The sequence below is a fragment of the Pelodiscus sinensis genome, chromosome 5, assembly GCF_052426305.1.
Source record: "Pelodiscus sinensis isolate ZL-2025 chromosome 5, ASM5242630v1, whole genome shotgun sequence".
Lineage (NCBI taxonomy): Eukaryota > Metazoa > Chordata > Testudines > Trionychidae > Pelodiscus > Pelodiscus sinensis.
Genome location: NC_143056.1, coordinates 9,974,608 through 9,997,975, shown reverse-complemented (window position 1 = coordinate 9,997,975; position 23,368 = coordinate 9,974,608). Strand labels below are relative to the sequence as shown.

General features: G+C 44.6%; 1 protein-coding gene across 1 annotated transcript in view; it reads right to left on the bottom strand.

Annotated features, from left to right (window-relative positions):
• The window catches only part of PELI2 (pellino E3 ubiquitin protein ligase family member 2), a 118,606-nt gene that overhangs the window by 9,097 nt on the left and 86,141 nt on the right, over positions 1-23,368 (bottom strand). Inside the window, exons 3-5 of the mRNA XM_075926281.2 lie at positions 11,050-11,151; positions 5,030-5,227; positions 4,046-4,234 (exon numbers count right to left, since the gene is read on the bottom strand). Coding sequence (XP_075782396.1) covers positions 4,046-4,234; positions 5,030-5,227; positions 11,050-11,151 — 489 coding nt within the window. The remainder of the gene's footprint in view (positions 1-4,045; positions 4,235-5,029; positions 5,228-11,049; positions 11,152-23,368) is intronic.

Sequence of the window (23,368 nt, the reverse complement as noted above, 5' to 3'; positions counted from 1 at the left end):
GAAAGCAGAGAAGCACTGCCTGATGGGAAATCCCTGCTCCAGATGCTAATGAACCTAGGCCTGCTCACACCCAAATTAGTCATTATCAGACCAATTCTAGTAACGATCCTATTGACATCCAAAATACTGAAACTGCCTAGTTGCATTGTGAGCTCGTTCAAGGAACATCACCCATAACCAGGTGTGATCAGTCTCTATTGTCTCTCCTCTTTCTCTTTGAACTATCCCTATAAAACTCCTATCCTTGCCCCAAGAAAACTGTTCTGATACCTGGACTTAAACTGCATCAGTTCCATTGAGACTTCTTCATCTCCTGTCTGATCGTGCTGGGGGCTCTGTCCTGCTTTTCTCCTGCCCTCTGGACCCCCGGCTACCATCATCATCTGGGAACCCCGATCAGTGCAAGCTCCGTGGAGTGGTGAGGTCTCTCTCTCTCTCTCTCTTTCTCTCTCTCTCTCTCAACTATCTCTCTGAGCATAGCCTCCTGACCCTGCCCTGTGTAAACTGTTATATGGTTACCTAACATTTGTAAGCAGCTTCAATTTAGATTTAATATTGTAATTGTTAGATTTAATATTGTAACTGTTTGATATCTATTCACTACTCAGAAATAAATCACTTTCATTGTTAAGCTGGTTGCTTCTCTCTCTTTCTTTCTCTTTTGCTCACTCTTCCTTAAGGGGTGTGGTTTTGGCTTCCCCATTCGCTCTGCAACAACGCTTCTTGTACCCAAGCAAAAGATCCCTGTAGTGCCCAAAATCCTGTGGGGTTTGCTCATCGTGTGGTTTACCAGTGAATGACTGTGGTGTGAAAGTGGGGATAGGGGGTGCTGAACCTGGGGGCTTATGAGGATGGCAGCTTAAAGTGCTGTTTAATCCAGCCCACGGAGTCCAAAGGCACATGAGGGTGCAGTGTGGCATTGCTGTGAAACCCAGCCAGCTGAGTCCAGGGACATATGAGGGGGTCAGCTTGTGAGTGCTGAGTACCCAGTCCTCTCAGACGTGCTCTGTTAGTGGGTGTGAGTGTCTGTGTGTGTTGCTAAGATGGGAAGAACCCCATCCTGAGGAACCTAGTTCCTGCAGGAGAGCTCCAGTGGGAGGGGGAATTGGCAGCAGGGAGAATTCAGCTCCATATGAGAGCCCAAGTAAGCACCAACAGCACACTGATAGAACTGTTAACCTTCCCCCAGTCCCATAAGGATAACCCTGATAAATGAGCATACCCCAGAGTATTGGGCAAATTTGGTAACACATTAAAAGCAAGAGGAAGACCAAGGACAGGGTAGGCCCACTGCTTAGTGAGGAGGGAGAAGCAGTAACAGGAAACTTGGAAATGGTAGAGATGCTCAATGACTTCTTCGTTTTGGTCTTTACCGAGAAGTCTGGAGGTGTGCCTAACATAGTGAATACAAGCAGAGAGAGGGTAAGTTTAGAAGACAGGATACACAAAGAACAAGTTAAAAATCACTTAGGAAAGTTAGATGTCAGCAAGTCACCAGGTCCTGATGAAATGCATCCCAGGATACTCAAGGAGCTGATAGAGGAGGTATCTGAGTCTTTAGCTATGATTTTTGAAAAATCATGGCAGACAGGGGAGATTCCAGAAGACTGGAAAAGGGCAAATATTGTGCCCATCTATAAAAAGGGGAATAAGAACAACCCAGGAAACTACAGACCGGTCAGTTTAACGTCTGTCCCAGGGAAGATAATGGCGCAGGTAATTAAGGAAATCATATGCAAACACTTGGAAGGTAATAAAGTGATAGGGAATAGCCAGCATGGGTTTGTGAAGAACAAGTCATGCCAAACTAATCTGATAGCTTTCTTTGATAACGAGCCTTGTGGATAAGGGAGAAGCGGTGGAGGTCATATACCTAGACTTTAGTAAGGCATTTGATACGGTCTCGCATGATATTCTTATTGATAAACTAGGCAAATATAACTTAGATAAGGCCACGATAAGGTGGGTGCATAATTGGTTGGATAACCGTAGTCAGAGAGTTGTTGTTAACGGTTCTAAATCCTGCTGGAAAGGGATAACAAGTGGAGTTCCTCAAGGGTCTGTTTTGGGACCCGTACTGTTCAATATCTTCATCAATGATGTAGATATTGGGATAGAGAGTACGCTTATTAAGTTTGCAGATGATACCAAACTGGGTGGGGTTGCAACTTCTTTGGAGGATAGGGACATAATTCAAAATGACCTTAGCAAGTTAGAGAAATGGTCAGAGGAAAACAGGATGAGGTTTAATAAAGAGAAATGCAAAGTGATCCACTTAGGAAGGAACAATCAGTTCCATACATACAAGATGGGAAGCGACTGTCTAGGAAGGAGCATGGCGGAAAGGGATCTAGGGGTCATAGTGGACCACAAGTTGAATATTAGTCAACAGTGTGATGCTGTTGCAAAAAAAGCAAATATGATTCTAGGTTGTATCAACAGGTGTGTTGTAAGCAAAATTCGTGAAGTCATTCTGCCGCTCTACTCTGCACTAGTTAGGCCTCAGCTGGAGTACTGTGTCCAGTTCTGGGCGCCACATTTCAAGAAAGATGTGGAGAAATTGGAAAGGGTACAGAGAAGAGCGACAAGAATGATTAAAGGCCTAGAGAACATGACCTATGAAGCCAGGCTTCATGAACTGGGCTTGTTTAGTTTGGAAAAAAGAAGATTAAGGGGGGACATGATAGCGGTTTTCAAATATCTAAAAGGGTGTCACAAGGAGGAAGGAGAAAATTTGTTCCTCTTGGTTTCCGAGGACAGGACAAGGAGTAATGAGCTTAAAGTGCAGCAGGGGAGGTTTAGATTGGACATTAGGAAAAAATTCCTAACTGTCAGGGTGGTCAAATATTGGAATAAATTGCCAAGGGAGGTGGTGGAATCTCCCTCTCTGGAGATATTTAAGAACAGGTTAGATAGACATCTGTCAGGGATGGTGTAGACGGAGCTTGGTCCTGCCTTGAGGGCAGGGGGCTGGACTCGATGACTTCTTGAGGTCCCTTCCAGTCCTATTATTCTATGATTCTATGATAAGAGGTGGAAATACCTGGGGGAACAGAAAGTGCCTACTGGGAAGGGAAAGGATCCTGTTGCTAAAAGTGGCACTCCTAAGCAACCCAATGAAGAAAAAACAGTCCTCTTCCCCAGATATCCATAATAGCCAGGGATAGAGGGAAGGTAAGGAAAAGGTAATGAAAAAATAATCTCCCAAGCCTGAAAGTTGGTGTGTTAGGAGTGTGCCTACACAGTGGGGAAGAAGGGCCGAATGGGCTGCCCAGTAAGAAAAAAAAAACTATGAGGCTGAAAATGGGGGTGCTGGGAAATTATTACCTACACTTCCTCTAGTCCTCAGAGTCGAACAGCTTGAATAGTTACATCTCACCTCTCCTTAGACAAAAGGAAGAAAGCGGACTGATGAAGAACTAGGAAGGAGAGCACTATAGCAAACAAGCAGAATAGGAAATGAGATGTGCAAAGACAGCCCTCCTTCCATAGGGCTTGGTGGTAGTATGGGGACCAATGTTCCCTCTAATCTTTTCCATCTGTGTGTGGATTTTTTCCACCCATGCACAGAATAATTTTTATATGCACCAACGCATGTGCGAATGTGCACCACCAGTAGAAACAAAACCTAGCTGTGGACACTTTGCTAATCAGAGAGGTGGCATCTGAATCTCTCCTGAGCAGCCACACAAATTCATAGCTTACAGGAAACACTGGTGAGAACTAGGCACTCTGCTTTCTTTCTCTCCCTGCTGGTGGCAGATCAATAGTCAGCCAGGGATCCTGGGGGTCTAGGCAGTTGTAGGAAGAGCAGAGGAGCTAACTTCTCAGGACTGATTCAGTAACCTGCTCAGACTCAGCTATATGCATGCATGCATGTTTTCTCCATGATCCCCTGCCCTAGTGCTAGGTGTGACAATGCCCACACACCATACTGTACTTCATGTACCTCACACCTCCAATATCACAGTTCTCAGTGACAGAAAAGAGAAGTTTTCCTATGTTAGTAGCACTTTGGTTTTGAATAACTGCACTTTCAACTTACTAGCTTTCCCCTTTGTTGAGCAGATCTGGTTTCTCGTAGAGTATATACATCACCACAGACTGAGATTTCCCGCCACACTCCAGGTTTAGACTCTTCGGTAAACCCTCCTTTCGGATGCATGACCAGAACGCCATTGGTTGTTAATCCATCCATGTGCCCATCAGAATTTTTCCATTTTGCTGCTTTTTCCTAGATAAAACACCAAAACAATGAGACAGAAGGCAGCCTTTCACTTTCAAAGCCTCAACCAGGAATTGCACTCGAGAATATCTCATCAGAACAGTTATGTATATGAGTAAAGAACACATTGCTGGTGAATTCTAAGGCCAGCGGGTGATGTTTTCAAAGCAGCAAGAGATTCAGCTGCACATTTTTAACCAGTATGTAAACTTTTGTAGAAAATTGTTACTTCTGACTCAATAAACCACACGTCTCACATGAGATGCACCTGCAATCACTATGTTGACTTTACAGATAACACATCAGCTAACACTTACATCATAAAGATGCAGTTAAACACCACAGTTTATATAAACTACAGTGTTAACTGTGGTTTGTACTGGATGGGTGTTATCTCTTTCATTCATAGCTAGCATTCATACAGCCAAAACAATCCCATTGAAAGTTTAATTAATGGTGAATGCTTAGTTAGTACTCATGTCGCGCTGTGAAGAACTGTTGCCAGTTGTTTCCACACAAAAACAAAAAAGAGACCACTGAATTGAGACTCTAATATTTAAGATAGGTAGAAGCTACCCTGAAGAGTTCACAGAGTGGCAAAATCTGGCTAATAAATTTGAAGTTCCCACACGTTTTTTCAAATAACAGAATTACTGAAGCTTTAACTCTAGGCACCAAAGTCAATAGCTATATACACACGATTTGTAATAAGCAAGCATATTCTCATACTTTTAAAAAAATGTCAGTCCTATCACATACAGGCTATTTTTGCTTGTAGATAACAAAGCTACCCATAGTACTTACTCCAAGAAATATGTTTTTAGAAGAGTCAAATCCTGCTGCAAAAATCCTCGCTGTATATGGTGCATTCCTATCGCAGACAATCCTGCATGCAAATCTGGATATAGTGCTTTGTGTGATCTGAGTTTCATCATTGTTTTGACTGCCAGAAATTGTATCTGTTACTACAAAGTCTATAGGGCTTTCCGTTGATCTCCCAACCTGCAAAAATTCAAAATATACAGTTCTCTAAATATACCTCCCAGAAACATCTATGTTCCCATCTTGAAAGTTAATTTTGAACATGTGCTACTGTTTGCAAACTGTCTGAAAGGAGAAATTCATAGGCAAAAATTCACCATTTTCATAACAAAATAGCTTTGCGTTTGATAAAACTGCTGTAGCTGAATATGTAAGTGCAAATCTGAAGCAAATTAATTTTTTTAAAAGGAGGGAGTATTTTTGCACCAGCAGTGTGAAAATGTTGGCTATGGCTATATATCATATCCCCTTCTTTGAAATTAAATACTATACTCCTACATTGAGAGAATTAAAAGTTAAAAAGAACTTTCTACTGTATTTTAAAATTGCCATGAAATTAAAACATGTTTTAGACCAATCCAGAAGTTTAAAAAATTAGAATCTATTTCATATTTTAGACATCATAACATTTTGTAATATTACACATAAGATTTTCAGGACAGGATACTCATTTGGCCAGATGAACTAGAGCCATACATCCATTTAAACAAGACACATTAACTGTAACTTTTTGCATGAAGCACTTATTCTTTGAGAAAAATAAAGCAGCCGAGAAAAGGAATGAATCTCTCATAAAAAATCCTAATAATTGAAATATTTCCCTCCACATCTATAACTTAATTCTAACACAGTTCCTTTTTTATTTCAAATCACAAATTATAAAATGAACAAAGGGATAGGACTACCTAACAATGGTGCAAACACAACAATGAACTGATACCAGTACTTCTAAATAAAATGCCTTATGACCTACTGCTAACCAAAATAAAATTATAAATATTTTGTATGCCATTCAGTTTATATGTAAGCTAATAATTTCGCAATGAACGTCTTTAAAAAGTTTAAGGAGAAGGTTACACTTTATGTAACTTACTGGCACTTCAAAGGCTAGCAATGGGAACACACACATATGGAGCCCACCATGGGCATTAACATCTCTGTGGGTAAACCAAGCCAATCTCTCAACCATGCCCCTAGAAATCCACTCTTTCTATGCAAATAGAGAAGAAAAGCTCTCCAAGAATTTAGCAGATGTATAACACTGTTAATATTAACCCTCTCAAATGAACCCGTAGAAATGATACAAAAAGCAATCCACTTTTAAAACCCTACTTACTCTCTAGAACATCAAACTATGCAGCAAATGCTGAACTTGACATTTTGAAATATAAATATAAAAGCAAGCAAAATTTTCCCCCACCACTTCCAGATTAGTTTTAGAATTTAGTAAATTTGCTAAAGCAAAACCACATAGAAATCATGAAAGTATTAATCAGTCTAACCAAAACTATTCACTTCCTTCTCAGAGAATGTAAAGATTGTCACTAGAATGCACAAAAAGATGAAATAAACATTAGATATACAAAGTTGAGTGTGTCACACTTTGTGCAGCTTAAATAAAGTCAAACTAAAAAGATTACAGCACGTTCCATTAACTGTACCTCCTATGTCATCTGATGTCCAGTGGATCTCTACCTCCCTATGGGATTCCTGTGAGGAGGAGTCATTGTTGCACAGCTCTTCTGCTCCTGTCAGTGATCAAATTCCTGCCTGACTTTAGAAAATGTCACACACAGCACTGTTTACTGGGGTGGTTATTTGATTCTGTGGCAGATTGATATGGTTTTCCTATTGATATCAAAGCACGTCTTATACACTGGGCCTTCTTTCCAGTCTGAATTTATTGGTGATCATTTTGTATGGTCTTCCATGCCATTAAAAATGTTAAATGGGATAGGACTGACAACCCATCCCTGAGGGAACATCACTAGAAACATACCCATACAATGATTCCCCAAGTCAAACACCCTACAGAAGTCTCAGTATATTATGTCAGTACTATTAAATTTATCAACCAAACCTGTAATTTCATCAAAAAAGATATCATATTCATTTTAGAGGATCTTTTTTCCATAAATCCATATTAACTGCATTAGACTTTACAGAGACAAGGTAGGTAAGGCATATATTTTATTGGACCAACTTTTGCTCATGAGTATGAAAAACCTGTTCAAGAGCTCTGTGCAAGCTCAATAGCTTATCTCTCACACCAACAAAAGTTGGTTCAATAGGAGATGTTACTTCACCTAATTTTTCTCTCTCATATCCTGGGACCAACATGGCTATAGCTTAATCGTCTTTAATTCTTTATTAATCAAGTCCTGTAGAAGAAGCTCTGCTATCTTGCCCTGGGTTAATATCAGGCTGACAGGCCTGTAATTACCTGGATAATCTTGTTTACCCTTTCCAAATAGTGGCACTACATTAGCTTTCTTGCAGTTTTCTGGTTTTGCAACTTCCCCGGTGTTGCAAGACTTTGGGCAAGTCTACATTTACAGTGGTGTGTGGGGTATGTGCAGCTACACATTGCAGTGAAACACTTCCTGTGTCAGCACTTCTCTGCAGCGTATAACCATATACAGCAGCGACAGGCTCCAGTAGCTCCCCATTGTGTCAATGAAAGGTTCCAAAAGCGGGAAGTCAATGGGGAAAGGCTTCTAGAGGGAAACACTATGCTGCTAACAACACAAGGATGGATGTGGGAGGCACTGCTTGGGTGCTTAGAGAGCTGTGTAGGGAATATGCTCAAGTATTTAGGCGTGTAGGGCATTCTACTCTATTTGCCTAAGTTGTGCCTCCACACTGCTATTTATACCCATACTAAATGAGTGTGCATTGTCTGCACTCTACATGCTGTCTTGGGTGCAGATGTACCCTTTACTGAAACATTAACAGTCAATTAGCACCTCAACTAGATCTTTTAAAACTCTTGGAAGTTATACAGACCTGCTGATTTTAAAAGGTCTAACTTTAGTAGCTGCTGTTTAATATCCCTCTGATATCCTTGCACAGATTGAACCTCTCCAGTCAGACACCCTGGGCACCTGAGTGGTGCCGAACCAGAGAATTTGCCAAACCACAGGAGGTCAATATTGTCTAGCAGCATCACCAACACTTCTTCTTACTGGACACTTAAAAGACATTTGGGGCAAGTCAGAGCTAAATAACAGCACAGAACACTGACAGCCTGGATTGGTGGCTGGAAACAAACTTTATGGGACAAGGGAAACTTGGCCACACCCATAATAAGTGGATATTCAGCTAACTAAAATGATGCCAAACCATAGACATTGCCAAAGCAGAGTGTGCCAGACTAGAGAGGGTCAACCTGTACAATGAAAAGAGTGATATAGGATTTAACATGGCCAGATGTACTGTAGGAGGCAATGTCAAACTAAGTTACACAACACCAGATACATGAATAGTGCTGCTGGAGTTCCTTAGTTTGAGTTCCCACGGCATCTCCACTGTGGGGAATTGACAGAAGAAATTCTCCCATTGACTCCCCTTTCTCTTCTCGCTCCAGTGGAGTACTAGAGTTGATAGGAATGCAATCAGCAGTCGATTTAGCATGTGACCCGCTAAATTGAATCCCAGGAGATCAATCCCCACAGTGCTGAACTCCCAGGAAGTGCAGACAAGCCCTAAATCTGTTTCTTCCCAAATATAGAACAGAAGTATTGACTATTTCTGCCTTCTCTGCATTATTATTGATAGTGGGATAATACCCACTCCAGTAATCACGAAAGGCCTAATTTTGTCTGTAAAAACAATTTCACCCAATTGTGAGAGAGAAAATGGAAAAACTGTACTGTACAATGACCTACAGCTGGGTCTGTGGACAAAAACCCAGAACAATATATTTCAGTAACATTTTCCTCTTGTATTAGTTTTCTTAGAAAAGCCGATTTCTATTTCAATTTTTTTCATAACAGGCAATGTTTATTTGCTATTTCATGAAAGTACATTTAGAAAAGAAGACTATAGCAAACACTACACTTCTCATTAATCACTAACTGGAAGCAATACAAATTTAGGCATCACTAGATTTATGTGGGAGAGCTTTACGTGGAGCAAAAACCAGAAAATGATTGGAGCAGAGGGTATTTATTACATGTGGATAGTTAGGCCATTTCCTCTCCCTTTCTGTTAACAGAAAGAAAACCAAGTGCTGATACCTGCCTCCTGCAGACAGCCTGAAGTCTGTTGGGTGAGGGGGCAAGGTCCAGGGGCTCCCCTGGTTTGCAGCAGCCTGCCACCCTCCCCGTGGCCTGCAGACTGCTCGTGGTAGGGATGTAAGCGAGTAATCCAACTGTTGACTACACGACAAGCCTGAGCTTATTAGACAGTCAAGCAGACTACTCGCTTTCCCCACCCCCACTGCCTCTGTACCAGAGGCAGCAAGGGGGGAGGGCTGGAGCCGGTGTTGTGGGGAGCTGGCTTAAAAGCCGGTTTTTCCCAGCACGATCTCCGCAGTGCCGCTCTTCCTCCATTAGAGGCAGCGGGGAGGGAGGGAGGCTGCTACAAAGCAGCTTCTGCCTGTGGCCAGTCCAGGTCACTGCGAACAGGGTCTTGCTACCGGAATCATGTTCACGGTGGCCCAGGCTAGCCATGGGCAGGGGCTGCTGGACCCGGCATGAGCTGAGACCAAGCAAACCCGGCTCAGTCCCAGCTTGCCGGGACCGCTGCGGTTCTGCATTTCAAATGTAGTAGAAATGGCCCAGTCCTGACTCTTTAAAATGCAGAGCTGCAGTGGTCCTGGCTCTGTCCCCACTCATGCTGGTTGGGGACCTACTCCCACTTCAGCTCTGCAGTTTAAAGATAGTAGGAGCTAGGCCTCCTGCTGGGCACGAGCCAGTTCAGAGCTCCTTCCCTTATCGACTAATCATTTAGTTGATACCAATTGTATTGACTACACGATTAACCAATTACCCGCCTCAACACCCTTAGTCCGTGGGGGCTGCAGGCTATAGAAGGCAGGGATCTAGGATCTCACGGGAGGTGGGCCTCCTGTGGGAGGCCCACTTATCTGGTCTGGTGGCAGGCAAGATGGCAGACCGCCTGCCCCACTGGCTACTCTCTTGGTGTGCAGTGGGCTCCAGTGATCCCTCTGCAGAATGGCTCTCCCCTGTGGACTTGCTGCCCCCAGTGGCCACTCTCAGTATCGTGTCCCTCCTTTTGCAGCTACTTCCTGTGGTCACCCTGCAGTATAACTGACCCTTGCTTTCCCTGCCTCCAGTGGTCACTCTGGAGTGTTGCTGTCCTTCAATCAGCCCCTCCCTTTCCATGTGGTGAAAAATAGTCCCATTCCCATAACTTCCTGTCTTCCTGGCACAACCAAACCCTAACCTTGCTTGAAGTTAGGATAAGAGGAAGCTCCATATGAAATATGGTGGTCCTAGCTCTTACTGTTTGGAGTTCTTGAACAAGCAGACACACAGATGCAGATAGATTGACAGATGCAGTCTTTAATTACAAGATCACGTAGTGTTTTTTCCTTAGCAACCCTGTCTCCTTCAAGTCATAGCTTCTATCCCTAGCTCCCACTCCTTGCCCCACCATTTTCGGCCCCCTCTTTGTTCCTGCCTCTTCCTTCTCTTTCCCATCTCCTCTTCCTAACTATTCCCTTTCTACTCCAAATTCTATAACACCAGCTGTATTCTGGGCCTTAGTGCTTAGTGTTTAAATACACTGCACGTGCCATTTTACAGATGCTATGGTATGCTTATTGGAAATGAATAGTGGTGGAAAGGTAAGGGTATTTAACAGATACTGGCAGATAGACTGTAGACAATTTAAGAGTCCCCATTCAATGGGAAGAGCAACTAAATTTGGTCATGAGAATTCTACAGCATAAAGGTAAAACCTGAAGAATAAAAGCGGGGTTGATTGAAAAGGCTACATAACAAACACGTGTACTATTTTAATAAGCAGAATCTTACCTGAAACATATCTGTATCTTTATCATGTGAATACTCCACAACAACCGTCTGGTTTCTGGATAATGTATAAGAGATACTATGCTGACCTTTACAGCTGATGGCCTGTTAAATAAGAGAACAAAAAAAATATCCATTAAAAAAAGCTTAGCGGCAAATAATCAAATTCATTTCACTATATAATATACCTGATAATAAACAGTGGATGACAATATTCTATTACAAGGTTGAGTAAATCAATACACAAAATCTCTGAGTTCTTAAAATTGCTTTTCTGACTCAAGACCTGTATCTGTTTGCTCCTTAAGTATTTTATGACTTCAGGCATATCCAATGTTTCAGAAATTTAGATCCCCACTGTATCAGATTCTATTCTGAAATCTCATCCTGGGCCTAAAATTACTACACCTCAGAAACAAGGCATCCATATATCCTTCTCCATTTTCCTTTGCACAAAAACAAAAAGAAAAGTAGACCCCCACGCTTACACAAGATTTTGTATTAAAAATGGATTCATTTTAACAAGAATTATCTAAAGCTTAAATAGCACCAGTAATTCACATTTTATACAAAGTTTAAAGTAGTAACTCATTTGAAACAAAATGACTTATCAGAATTTACCAGAATAGCACAACATTGAATATGCAACATAAACATTATAAAACCCCCTCAAGTCTGGAAGATAACTGGAAGAGACAATCATTGCACATAACTTTCACAATAATTTCTAAAGAACATCCAATGCAAATAATGCTGGACTTTTTCATCACACTTTGCAGCCTCATTATCAAAGCAGTGTACTGAGTAGCTTATTTGATTTCTCTAATTTTCAGAAGGTGGTACAGGTTGGACCTACCAGGTCCAGCGACCTCAAGACCTGACTGGTACCAGATGAGGGATTTTGACAGACCAGGGGACATAATTTTTGGACCCTGCCTCCAGCCCCCCGGCTCAGCTGCTGGCCTCTCAGCTGGCTCCCTGCTGCCCTGCCACCCACTGGGCAGCCATAGCTCTGCTGGGAAGCCCGGCTCCGGGGCTCTAGGCAGCCGCACGCACATGCTGTGTGCAGGGGCTTCCTGGGCAGCCCCACGCTGGAGCTTCCTAAGCAGCTATACGCACCACACTGATACACCAGGGCTCCCTGGGCAGCCATGTGCACACAGTGCACCAGGGCTCCCAGCTCCACTGGGCAGCCAACACGCCGGGTCTCCCAACCCTGCTGGGCAGCCCCGCTGCCATGCGCTCCACGGTCCCATCATCAGCTCCCTGCGGGCAGCCCACTGCCTTGCTGGTCCCACAGGGATCCTTACTGCTGGCCCTCCACTGGGACTCTCTGGTCCTGCAACACTCATGGATCCCGGTTAAGAGAGTTTCAACCTGTACTAAAGTAAGTGAAATACCAACTTCCATCACCACCACAAAACCCCATTAAGGTCCAACCCCTGCTCACCCCCCCCCCCCAAAGAAAACAGATAACACTAAGTCATGCCAGACAAATTCTAGTTTTTTAGTTTTTAAAGACAGAACAGTTCAGCTCAAGTTATTGAGATTAGCAGAGTCTGCAGAATTAACAGTTATTCAGCACAGATGCGCCTATATAAATAGAATTTCTTCAGCACAGAGTACATGTAACAGACTTGCAGGGCTCCTGGCAAGGGAGGTGGCTGGCTGTGTCCTTGGAAGGGACGGGCCTCAGGCAGAAAGAACGAATTTCGGGCAAGGCTTCCGGAGGCAGCCCTCAGAGCTGCCCAGTGTGCACCGTGCCCAATGCTCTGGCAGTTATTAAAAGGGCCTGGGGCTCCAGCCACTGTCACTGCCGCATTAGTAATATAGACACAATATAATTTGCAAAAGCGGCGAGGAGTCCTGTAGCACCTTATAGACTAACTGAAGTGTAGGAGCATAAGCTTTCGTGGGCAAAGACCCACTTCATCAGATGCATGTGACGAAGTGGGTCTTTGCCCACGAAAGCTTATGCTCCTACACTTCAGTTAGTCTATAAGGTGCCACAGGACTCCTCGCCGCTTTTGCAGATTCAGACTAACACGGCTACCCCTCTGATACTTAATATAATTTACAACACTAAAGAGGTTATAGCATTTCAGACCATAACGTTTTGTTTTATGAAGGGACAAAAATGGACCATTTTTAATTATGAATTTACACGTGCACAGAGATCACTGATAGGCTCATTTCTCTACAGATTTATGCCATCTATCCGACATTGCTAGAATGTATAAATAAATTACAGATGTTCCATGCATTCATAATTGTACGTTGATCATAAATGTCTCACCATTTGTAGTCCCGTTATCACTTTAGGTCCCATCCTGCCACTGATGTCAACAGGGCTATATATAGGTCAGCAGTCTGCCAGTATGTCAAAAACTACAGGACTACACCTTAGATTGTAAACTGTTTAGAGCAGGGACAATCTTTATGTTTTGTACATACAACACTTAGCACCATAGCCCTGGCTATGCTCTGTAGGTACACTACTGCAGTATACATAAAATAGTGAAAACAGCATATGTAACATGTATACAATTTTAACCATAGAGCAACAAAGTTTAATATGCATAACCATGTTCACAAATATTAAGACAAATTTAGTAAATACATACATGAAAACAATTGATAGGGGTTGGAAAGATTAATTATCGGCTCCGGAACCAATTCTGGAAGCACAAGTCCTATTTTTCTCAGAGCGATTGGGCACTTTATATAGCGCTGTCTATAACCGAAAGGGCAAATCAAGTGAGCTTTAAGCTTAGACCAGAGGTCGGTCAAATATGGCTCTCAGCTCGAGTTCGGCCCTGCCTTCATTCCCCCCAGCAATGGGGAGCCCACACTGGTGCTACAGCGTCGGGTCCCCTGCAAGACTGGAGCCAGTGCAGGCTTCCTATGAGGTGGGAGGGGGGCGTCTGGAGAAAGCCCTGAGCCTTGTCGTGTGATGGAGGAAGAAGAGGAACCACAAACGGCTCTGCGCTGCTGCACAGGGATGCGCTGCCTGGAGACTTTGTTCCCACTGGCTAGAATCTGGCCAACTGGAGCAGCAGGAAACCATGCCTGGGACGAGGAGCCTGAGAGCAGCGTGGGGTGCAAAAGCAAGTAAGTGCCTTGTCTAAACCCCAGCCCCTCATTGCTCCCCCAGCCCCCCTCACACTGAGACCCTGCACCCCCAGCTTGTTCCTGCCTCTCCCTCATAGCCAGACACCCTCCTCCCCAGCCAACCTACTCCCACAGCCTGCTTCTGTCCCCTACCCCCAGTCAGACACCCTACTCCCAGCCTTCTCGGGCCAGACACCCATCTGCACTCTACTCCTGTACCCTCCCTCCGGCCAGAGACCATACCCCCAGCCTGCTCCTGCACCCTCCCCCCGGCCAGAGACCCTATCCCCAGCCTGCTCCTGCACCCTCCCCCCGGCCAGAGACCCTATCCCCAGCCTGCTCCTGCACCCTCCCCACCCTCCCCCCGGCCAGAGACCATACCCCCAGCCTGCTCCTGCACCCTCCCTCCGGCCAGAGACCCTATCCCCAGCCTGGCCTGTTCCTGCCCCATTTCCCCTGGCCATACACCGTACTCCCAGCCTGCTCCTGCACCCCACCTCCCACCCAGATCTTGCACCCCCTCACCCCATCCCACTCACTGGCATCTGTCCTGCACACTGGACCCTTCATTTCTGACCCCACCCCAGAGCCTAGGGGGTCCCACAAAATCCACTAACCCTGGAACCCCAGAAGAGTTAATCTTGCCTGAGGCCTTGAACCTCAGTCCTCCCTGCCCCTCCCCACTATGGAGCTGCAGCACCAGGGGAGGGAGGTGTCTCAGTAGGGGGCCACATCACTGAGGATTGGGATTTTTTGGAGGAGCTATTTTTTTGCTTCTCACTTTGTGGTCCCTGACAGATTTTTCTGTGGGTCCATGGCCCCCAGCCTAAAAAAGGTTCCCCAGCCCTGCCATAAATAAAGACAATGGTGAAACCTTTTGTGTTGGACATCGTATTTTACATTATTTAAAATAAACTTTTGTAAACTAACATGAGAAAGTAAAAGTGCCCAGCCCCCATCTGGCCACAGCGTATTGTCCCCAGCCCCGATCCTGGAACAGGCCCTGTGGTCTTGTGCTCATTCTGGCCGCAGGAAGGGCTGGCAGCGGCAGGCAGCTCCCCGCCCCAGCACAGGTAGGAGGGGAGGCCACGATCCGGCTGTGGTGATCCTGACCCAGCCTCTCATCCAGCTACTGCTGCTCGGGTGCAGCAGCCCAGCCCTGGCCAAGTAAGATAATTCAGTCCCAGGCTGCCCCCATGTTCTACTTCCCAGTGCCCTGCACCCTGTCGCCTGTACCTCCCAAACACCTCAGTTCCCTGCCCTGAGCCCCTCACTCACTCCAACCCTGACTCCTACACCCCCACATCCACAAACTACACCTCCAGCAGCAGCAACAATCCCATTCAATAAGTCTGTGAGTACAATGTTTCATTGATGCTCTTATTCATCATCACATCAATTATCAATAATATTAAGTTGTATATTTTCAGTCATGCACATGGCTATTTTTATACGGGCTCTTTGTCGACCACTCGTTCTGAGTTTTGCGATAGTTTGGCTCTTTGGTTTGAAAAGGTTGCAGACTCCTTGCCTACACAGTTAAACTAGGTGTGGTTTTCTTTGGGGGGTGAGAGGGGAGGGAAGAGGGTGTGTTTTGTTTTAGGGGTTTCTTTGAGGCATACCAGTCTACTGCTGTCAATGTAACAAATGTTTTTTTACTTCCATAATATACTATGGATCTTTACAGGTACTAATTATGTGGCACAGATTGCATAAATCTAATCAGAATTTGGCTCCATTAGCATATCTGATCATTATTAGATTGACTGACCAATACTTTCACTGAAGGGGGGTGGAAAAAACCCAGCCTCGGCCAGGACATGCCAATACGTTATTTTTATCTCCATTCCTCTAGCCATTAGATTAGAGTGCAGCCCACACTAGTCACTAAGCAGTCTAATGCAACCTGAAAGAAATCTTTTTGATGTATGAGCTATAATATTAGGCCCTTCATAAATGTCACCATATTCCAATTTATCCCAACACATACTCATTAATGTATTATGGCTTTCCTCTCATTTGGTTCCCATCAGCAATTTACTAGGTGACCTAAGTTGTAGAAGCCTTATTTTAGATCCATATACTAACTACTTTAGAAGGGGGTTTACCTGAAATGACTTTTAGACTAACTCATAACCTATGTCTTAGAAAAATTCATTAATATTGCTCAAGGGTGTCATTTTCCTAAGATATGAGAAATGGAAGCCATATTTGAAGCAATGTGCCTATCAATGAATGTACCTTTTCTAATCTGTTATAGTGGCAGGGTTTTTCTCCCCCTTCCATTGAAAAACTGGGTTTAAATATATTAATTTAGCAATGCATTTCCTGTTAGTGTATAATTGCTTTTCAAAATGCTAAAACAAAATTTCAAAGTACAGAAGAGGACATACTTTCCATAGAGAATACAACACAGGCAGTTGGCTCAGTTTAAAGAAATTTCATATGCATTTTTATTACGTGCCTTAGAAACAAACTGGCCATTAAAGTACAACTGCAAAGTCAAAGAAATAAAGTGTTATTTGTTTCTAGTAGCACCGAGTGCATCAGGCACTGTACAAGCACAGAAAGCTACAGACCCTACTTTTCTAACAACTTGCATTAAAGCTTTATCTGCACTGGCAATTGTCCTTCAGAGGTGCTTAAACACACAACAGTGCTTTGTTGGTAGGAATGGTCCCCTGCCCAGAAAGGAAATGCTGCTCATACAGAAGGAGGTGGAAGTTTTTTGTCAGCAAAAGTACAGAACAGTTAATAGCAGCCTTCAACTTCCTGAAGGGGGTTCCAAAGAGGATAGAGAGAAGCTGTTCTCAGTAGTGACAGATGGCAGAACAAGGAGCAATGGTCTCAAGTTACGGTCGGAGGGGTTTAGGTTGGATATTAGGAAAAACTATTTCACTAGGAGGATGGTGAAGCACTGGAATGGGTTACCTAGGGAGTTGGTGGAATCTCCATCCCTAGAGGTTTTTAAGTCTCGGCTTGACAAAGCCCTGGCTGGGTTGATTTAGTTGGGATTTGTCCTGCCTTGGGCAAGGGGCTGGACTTGATGACCTTCTGAGGTCTCTTCCAGCTGTATGGTTCTATGAACAGCAGTATTTACACTGCCCAAAGTTTAGCCCCAGGGCTGTTCACTAAAAGCTGTAGTGTAGACAAAGACACAGAAAAAAAGAGACAGAAACACAACAGAGTGGGAAAAGAGAAGCAATGGAACAATCAATCAGGTGGTAATCTGCCACTGCCAGAAAATTAAAAAGTTTTAACATCACAATTAAAAAAAGGCTATACAATCCCAAATTACTCCTACAATCATGTCACAGTAATGCCAATCCCAAACCCTTCTAAAAATTCCCACAGAGAATGGCTTTCCACCACAACCATGAAAGTTAGAAGTTTATTTCATTTAAAAAAAATACAGTTGATATTGGCACACAATTATATTGCTCCAGGAGCTGGTGTTTTTAGAAAACATGCTAAATATCACAAGATCTGTGATAAATCGAGAAAAATTGGTAACTGATTTAATTCACTAGCCAAAAAACTTCATTCGTGCAACACTTCAAAACCTTCTAGAACATAAACAATATCTTTTAACCTTTAAAAAGCAGTAATCAGAGTGGTTTAAAGGTGCACATGAGCCCTGCAATGCAAGTTTGTTTCTGCTAGCGCTGCCCTGCAATAAGCAGCCATCTGGAATAATTAAGAAACATGCCATTTTATGTGCTGTGGTGTGTCCCACAATTGTATTTTCTCGTTTGTCTGCCCATGGACTGCTCATTTCTGTGGAATGACACCTTGGTTGTGCAAGAGGAAGAGCCCAAAAACCTGTTTGCCACGGAGATTTGCAGCAGTTAGTACCCTACACACATCGGGTTTGTGAAAAGTGGGTGAAATGGCTGAGTCCGGGATAGCCATTGGAGTATGTCTACTCAGCAAGCTCCCAAGCCCTGCGTCGACACACTAGTAAACTAAAAATAGCTGAGTAGACACTGAGCTTGACCTCGGAAGCTTATGGGGTTGAGTGGGCTTGAGAGTCTGAGTTCAAGCACAAGTTTATCAATACTGGCTGTAAGACTTGCTCTCAGCTACAGTGTAAACAAACCATGCAGCGTTCACTGAGCCTGCCTTAAAAACAACCTCTGTTTGACTGGTTTCTCCTTCTATACTATGTGCTGCATCTCTGCAGTGCATCCACATTACGCAGAAGGAAAAAGTACTGTGTTCTCTGTCCGGGCAGGATGGGACCTCATTCAGAGGAAAGAGTTAAGACTATAGGGCGGGACTGAGGTTTCATTTCTGGAGGCCGTGCCAGTGAACGGTAACTTTAATGCCGAGTTCTGAGGTAGAGAATTTCCTCTTTTCGATGAAATGGTGGTAGTGTGGGAGGTACTACTGGCACGTGCATCTGAGCATAGGGACACAACAAAGGTGAAAGAATTAGGCGGTGTGCCCTGGTTCACCGCACTGGTAAGAAAGACTGGCGCTGGGGGCGCTTCACTGCAGGAGGAGGTGCACACTTCCCGAGAGGCTCCCAAGTCTGTCCTTCCCTTCTATGGTATGCACAGGCCCAGGCCAGCTGGGGCACTGTAGGTGGAGGCATACGCTCCCAGCTGGGCTCCTGTCCTGCTGGTGTCTTGCAACACTATTTGGACACAGCACAGAAACAACAGCATATGGCACAATGCTGTAAGTGACATGGACCTGCAGCAACCTGGCACTGCATATGGCTGGCATAGATCACCTGCACAGGGTAGACTATTGCTTTTGGGCTAGGAAAACCAGCATTGAGCAGTGGGATAGCAATGTTGTTCAGGTGTGGGATGAAGATCAGTGGCTACAAAACTTCACAACAGTGTTTCTCAACTTTTTTTTTTATAAAGTACCAATTTTTTTCTACCATTACAACACATTTGTTTAAGCAATTTAATCATAGCTGGGTGGGCGATGAAATTTTTGAGTGTAAAAACGTACAAAAATAATAAAATGCTGTAAAACTTAACACAAAAATTCAGTTTTCTCCAAATTTCAATTGTGTTGACGTAGCCCCCAGACTTCTCTTGAGTACCCCGAGGGTACTCGTACCACTGGTTGAGAAACACTGCTTTAAAATGTGCAAAGCAACCTTCCTAGAGCTCTGGGCTGAGCTGGCCCCCAAACTGTGGCCCAAGGACACCCCAATGAGAGCTGTCCTCTCATTAGAGAATCATGTGGCAATTGCTCCTCCTGCTTGCTACCAGTCTGTTACAGATCAGTTTGGAGTTAGAAGTCTACCCTTGAGGCTGCACTTTTCTGCAGCAGAATGCAATATATTGCCCTGCACATTTGCAGGACTGAGACTCCGGGAAACATGGATGACATAGTGGCTGGTTTTGCAGAGATGGGCTTGCCTAATTCTGTGGGGGGAGGGAACAATTGGTGGCACACATTCCAATTATAGCATCAGCTCACCCTGCCACAAAATATATCAACAGGAAGGGATGGTTCTCGATGGTGCATCAGGCACTTGTGCATCACCATGAGCGTTTTACAGACAAACATGTGGAGTGGTCCAGAAAGGTGCATGATGCATGTATCTTCAGGAACACTGACTTATACAGAAAGCTGCAGGTGGGAATTGTCTTTCCAGACCACAAGAGTACATTGAGGGATGTGGAAATGCCCATATTGGGTCTGGGAGATCTGGCTTACCCCTGACAGCCCTGGCTCATGAAATCTTACATGGCGCACCTGGACAGCAATAAGGAGCAGTTCAACAACAGGATGAACTGATGCCGCATGGTAATGAAATGTGCCTTTGGTTGATTAAAAGGGAAATGGAGGTGTCTCTATGGCAAGCTAGATCTTACAGAGGATCATATTCCCATGGCTATAGCTGCATGCTATTGTTTGCATCACTTGTGTGAAAATAAGGGTGAAATGTTCGCACCTCGGTAGAGCACTGAGGAACCATTCATGGGCGCACAGTCTGAGCAGCCAGACACTGGGACTGAGAGGAGCCCACAGGGCTGCCATTAATGTCAGAGAGGCTTTGAGAAACCATTCTGACAACGAGGGGATGCAGAAACGTAAGAACAGCGTCCATCTGGCCCTGTATCGTGTCCTCCAACAGTGGCCAATGTCAGGTGCCCTAGAGCAGTGGTCCCCAACGTGGTGCCCACCGGGGCATTTATGTGCACCCGCCGAATGATCTGGGCTGGCCCCGCTCCCAGCGCATGCCTGGCCCCTGCCCCAAGCACGTTGGTGGCCTCTGCCCCGGGCGCACGGCGCATGGGCGGCCCCGCCCCCGGACGCACAGCAGCCCCGAAAGTTTGGGGACCACTGCCCTAGAGGGAGTGAACAGAAACAGGTAATAATCAAGTGATCCCTCCCCTGTCATCCATTTCCAGCATCTGACAAATAGGCTAGAGACACCGTTCCTACCCATTTAGGCTAACCTCTATGAATTTATCTAGTTCTCTTTTGAACCCTGTTAAAGTCCTGGCCTTCACAGCCTCCTCTGACAAGGAGTTCCACAGGTTGACACTGCTCTGCATGAAGATATACTTCCATTTGTTTGTTTTAAACCTGCCACCTATTAATTTCGTTTGGTGACCCCCAGTTCTTATGTTATGGGAACAAGTAAATAACTTTTCCTTATTTACTTTCTCCACACCGGTCATGATTTTATAAACCTCCATCATATCCCCCTACCTTTAGTCTACTCTTTTCTAAGCTGAAAAGTCCAGCCTTTTTAATCTTTCTTCATATAGCATCTGTTCCACACCCCTAATCATTTTTGTTGCCCTTTTCTGAACCTTTTCCAATGCCAAGATATCCTTTTTTGATGCGGTGAACACATCTGTACACAGTATTCAAGATGTAGGCGTACCATTGACTTATATAGAGGCAATAAGATATTCTCTGTCTTATTCTATATCCCTCTTTTCATGATTCCTAATGTCTCTTCTGGGGTTGCTTTCCTGCTGCATCCTATTCCTCATCCCAAGTAATACCTCCCTGTGAAAGAAAGGGATTTAACAGACTGTATCTGGGGCTTCAGTGATTGCTATGGGTTGTGGAACAGAAAATAAAGTCATTGTACCATTACAAATTTTGCCTTTATTGATCACTGCAAATCACAGTCACACAACTAAGGATCAATGTTTTTTGATAAGGGAGGATTCGCATTAGGGTACAGCCTCACAAATATGGATAGGTCTAGCTGACAGTCACAGTTGTGACAGGAGGTGGAATGCAGCAGAAAGTGAGCATTCCCAGACATGGAAAAGGAGCATTCTGTATCTGTTGCAGAGGAGGTTGCGGCCAGTTCTGCTCACTCTGTATCTTGATTAAATAAACACTTGATCATCTCTGTTTGCTCCTCCATAACCTTGATCATGTGCTCAGCAGCATCTTTCCTATCTTGTCTTTCACTCAGCCATCACTCCTCCCTTTTTTGTGCTCCATTGAGAAATGGTTTAGAATCTCCCGCACAAGTTCCTCCCTATTTTGCTTGGGCCTCCTCCTTAGTTGATGCTGTCTGTCAGCCGGAGTTTTCTGTGTTCTCAAGATCTCATCTGCAACATGGAATGTAACAAAAGCGGGATTGTTAAATTCCTGCTCAAAGATGAAACATTTCACTCAAAAGTATCTTTTTCAACAGATGCAGCCACTTTCCCATGGCCCTTGGAAAACACACACATCTTTGCAGGCACTGTAAGCATGGGGAGTTTGGGTGAAGGAGAAAAGGGGGATGAGGAGTGTGCATGGGGCATCAGAAAACAAAGTCCTGGCTTGTGCAGCAGGTTTGCATGGAAAAAATTCCAATGATGCCCCACTTCTCCAAAGCCTGGTATTTCTCTTGCGGATATCTCACTCATGAGGGTAAGTCGGGAAATGTGGGCTCTATTTCTGGATACTAATGGGGGTCTCCTGCTCTTTATGCAGCCCTATTATATGCTGCTTTGGTTCCTGCAACACTGACTGAAGAATGTTATGAGAGACTATCATACCATGGAGTGGGAGGGGGAGAGAGAACACTATTGCACTGCCAGGGAGAAAAAAAAAATCAACAAATACCTTAGGCAAAGTTTCCAGAGCATCTCTCTGCAGGATTCAATTAACATCTCAGTGTGCATCCACACCATGCTGGGACATAATATCTAGTCATGCAGGGCTATGCTACCCCACAAAAAACCAGCCACCCTCCCACCTTTCTGTGCCCTTCCCCCACCGCTGCATTCCCCAAACCAGAGCACTTACCCTGCGTCTCATCCTCTGCTTCCTTCTCCCCATCAAGCTGCTGCGGAGACTGGCCATTCACCTTGGGACTTGAGAACAGTTCCTGTCTGCCTGCCACACCAGGTGACCCTGCTGTGAGTCTCACCTCCTCATCCAGCTCTACCTCTTCATCTAGAATTTCATCCTTCAGATTTAAGTCCTCTTTCTAGTGACTCGGTGCCTTCTGAAGAATCCACAGGAGAATTCTTAGTGGTGGTGGAGGAAGGCTCCCTCTCCCCCTCCCCCCCGATTGTGTCCAACTCCTTCTAAATACAGGATGTATTGAGTGCAGCACCGGAACAAGGGTTTGCCTCCCTCACCTAATGCCTCAGCTCCTTTATCTTTGCTCTGCACTGCAGCATGTTCTGCTCACACCACTTCCACATAAGGATCGAGAACTGTGCCTGTACGCATACCAGTGCCTGTGGGTTCCTCACTGAATCCTCTTCCCACATGCTGGTAATATCCCAAAGCTCCACAGTGGTCCAAGCAGGAAAGAGTCTGATGCAAGTCAGCCATGACTAGCTGGAAAGATGCTTAGCGTGGAGTGCTCTCATGGCCATCCGGCACAAAAGGGAATTAAATTTCCAGGGACTTGCTAGGTGATGAAATTACCTATCTCCCAGAACTGGAAGAGACCTTGAAAGGTCATTGAATCTAGTCCCCTGCCCTCATAGCAGGACCAAGTACCATCCCTGACAGATTTCTAACACAAATCCTTAAATGGACTCCTCAAAGATTGAACTCACAACCCTGGGTTTAACAGGTCAATGCTCAAACCACAGAGCTATCCTTCCACCCAAAATCCATTGCAGCTCTGCACAGCTTGTGGATCCACTATGCCAGGGATGCAGACAGTACTGATTTGCCACCTCCTACACCTTGTGCTGTCCAATTTCAAACTGGTACCCGTTTGCACGGGTGTAAGTGACTGAGCAAGGGAGCCATATCTCAG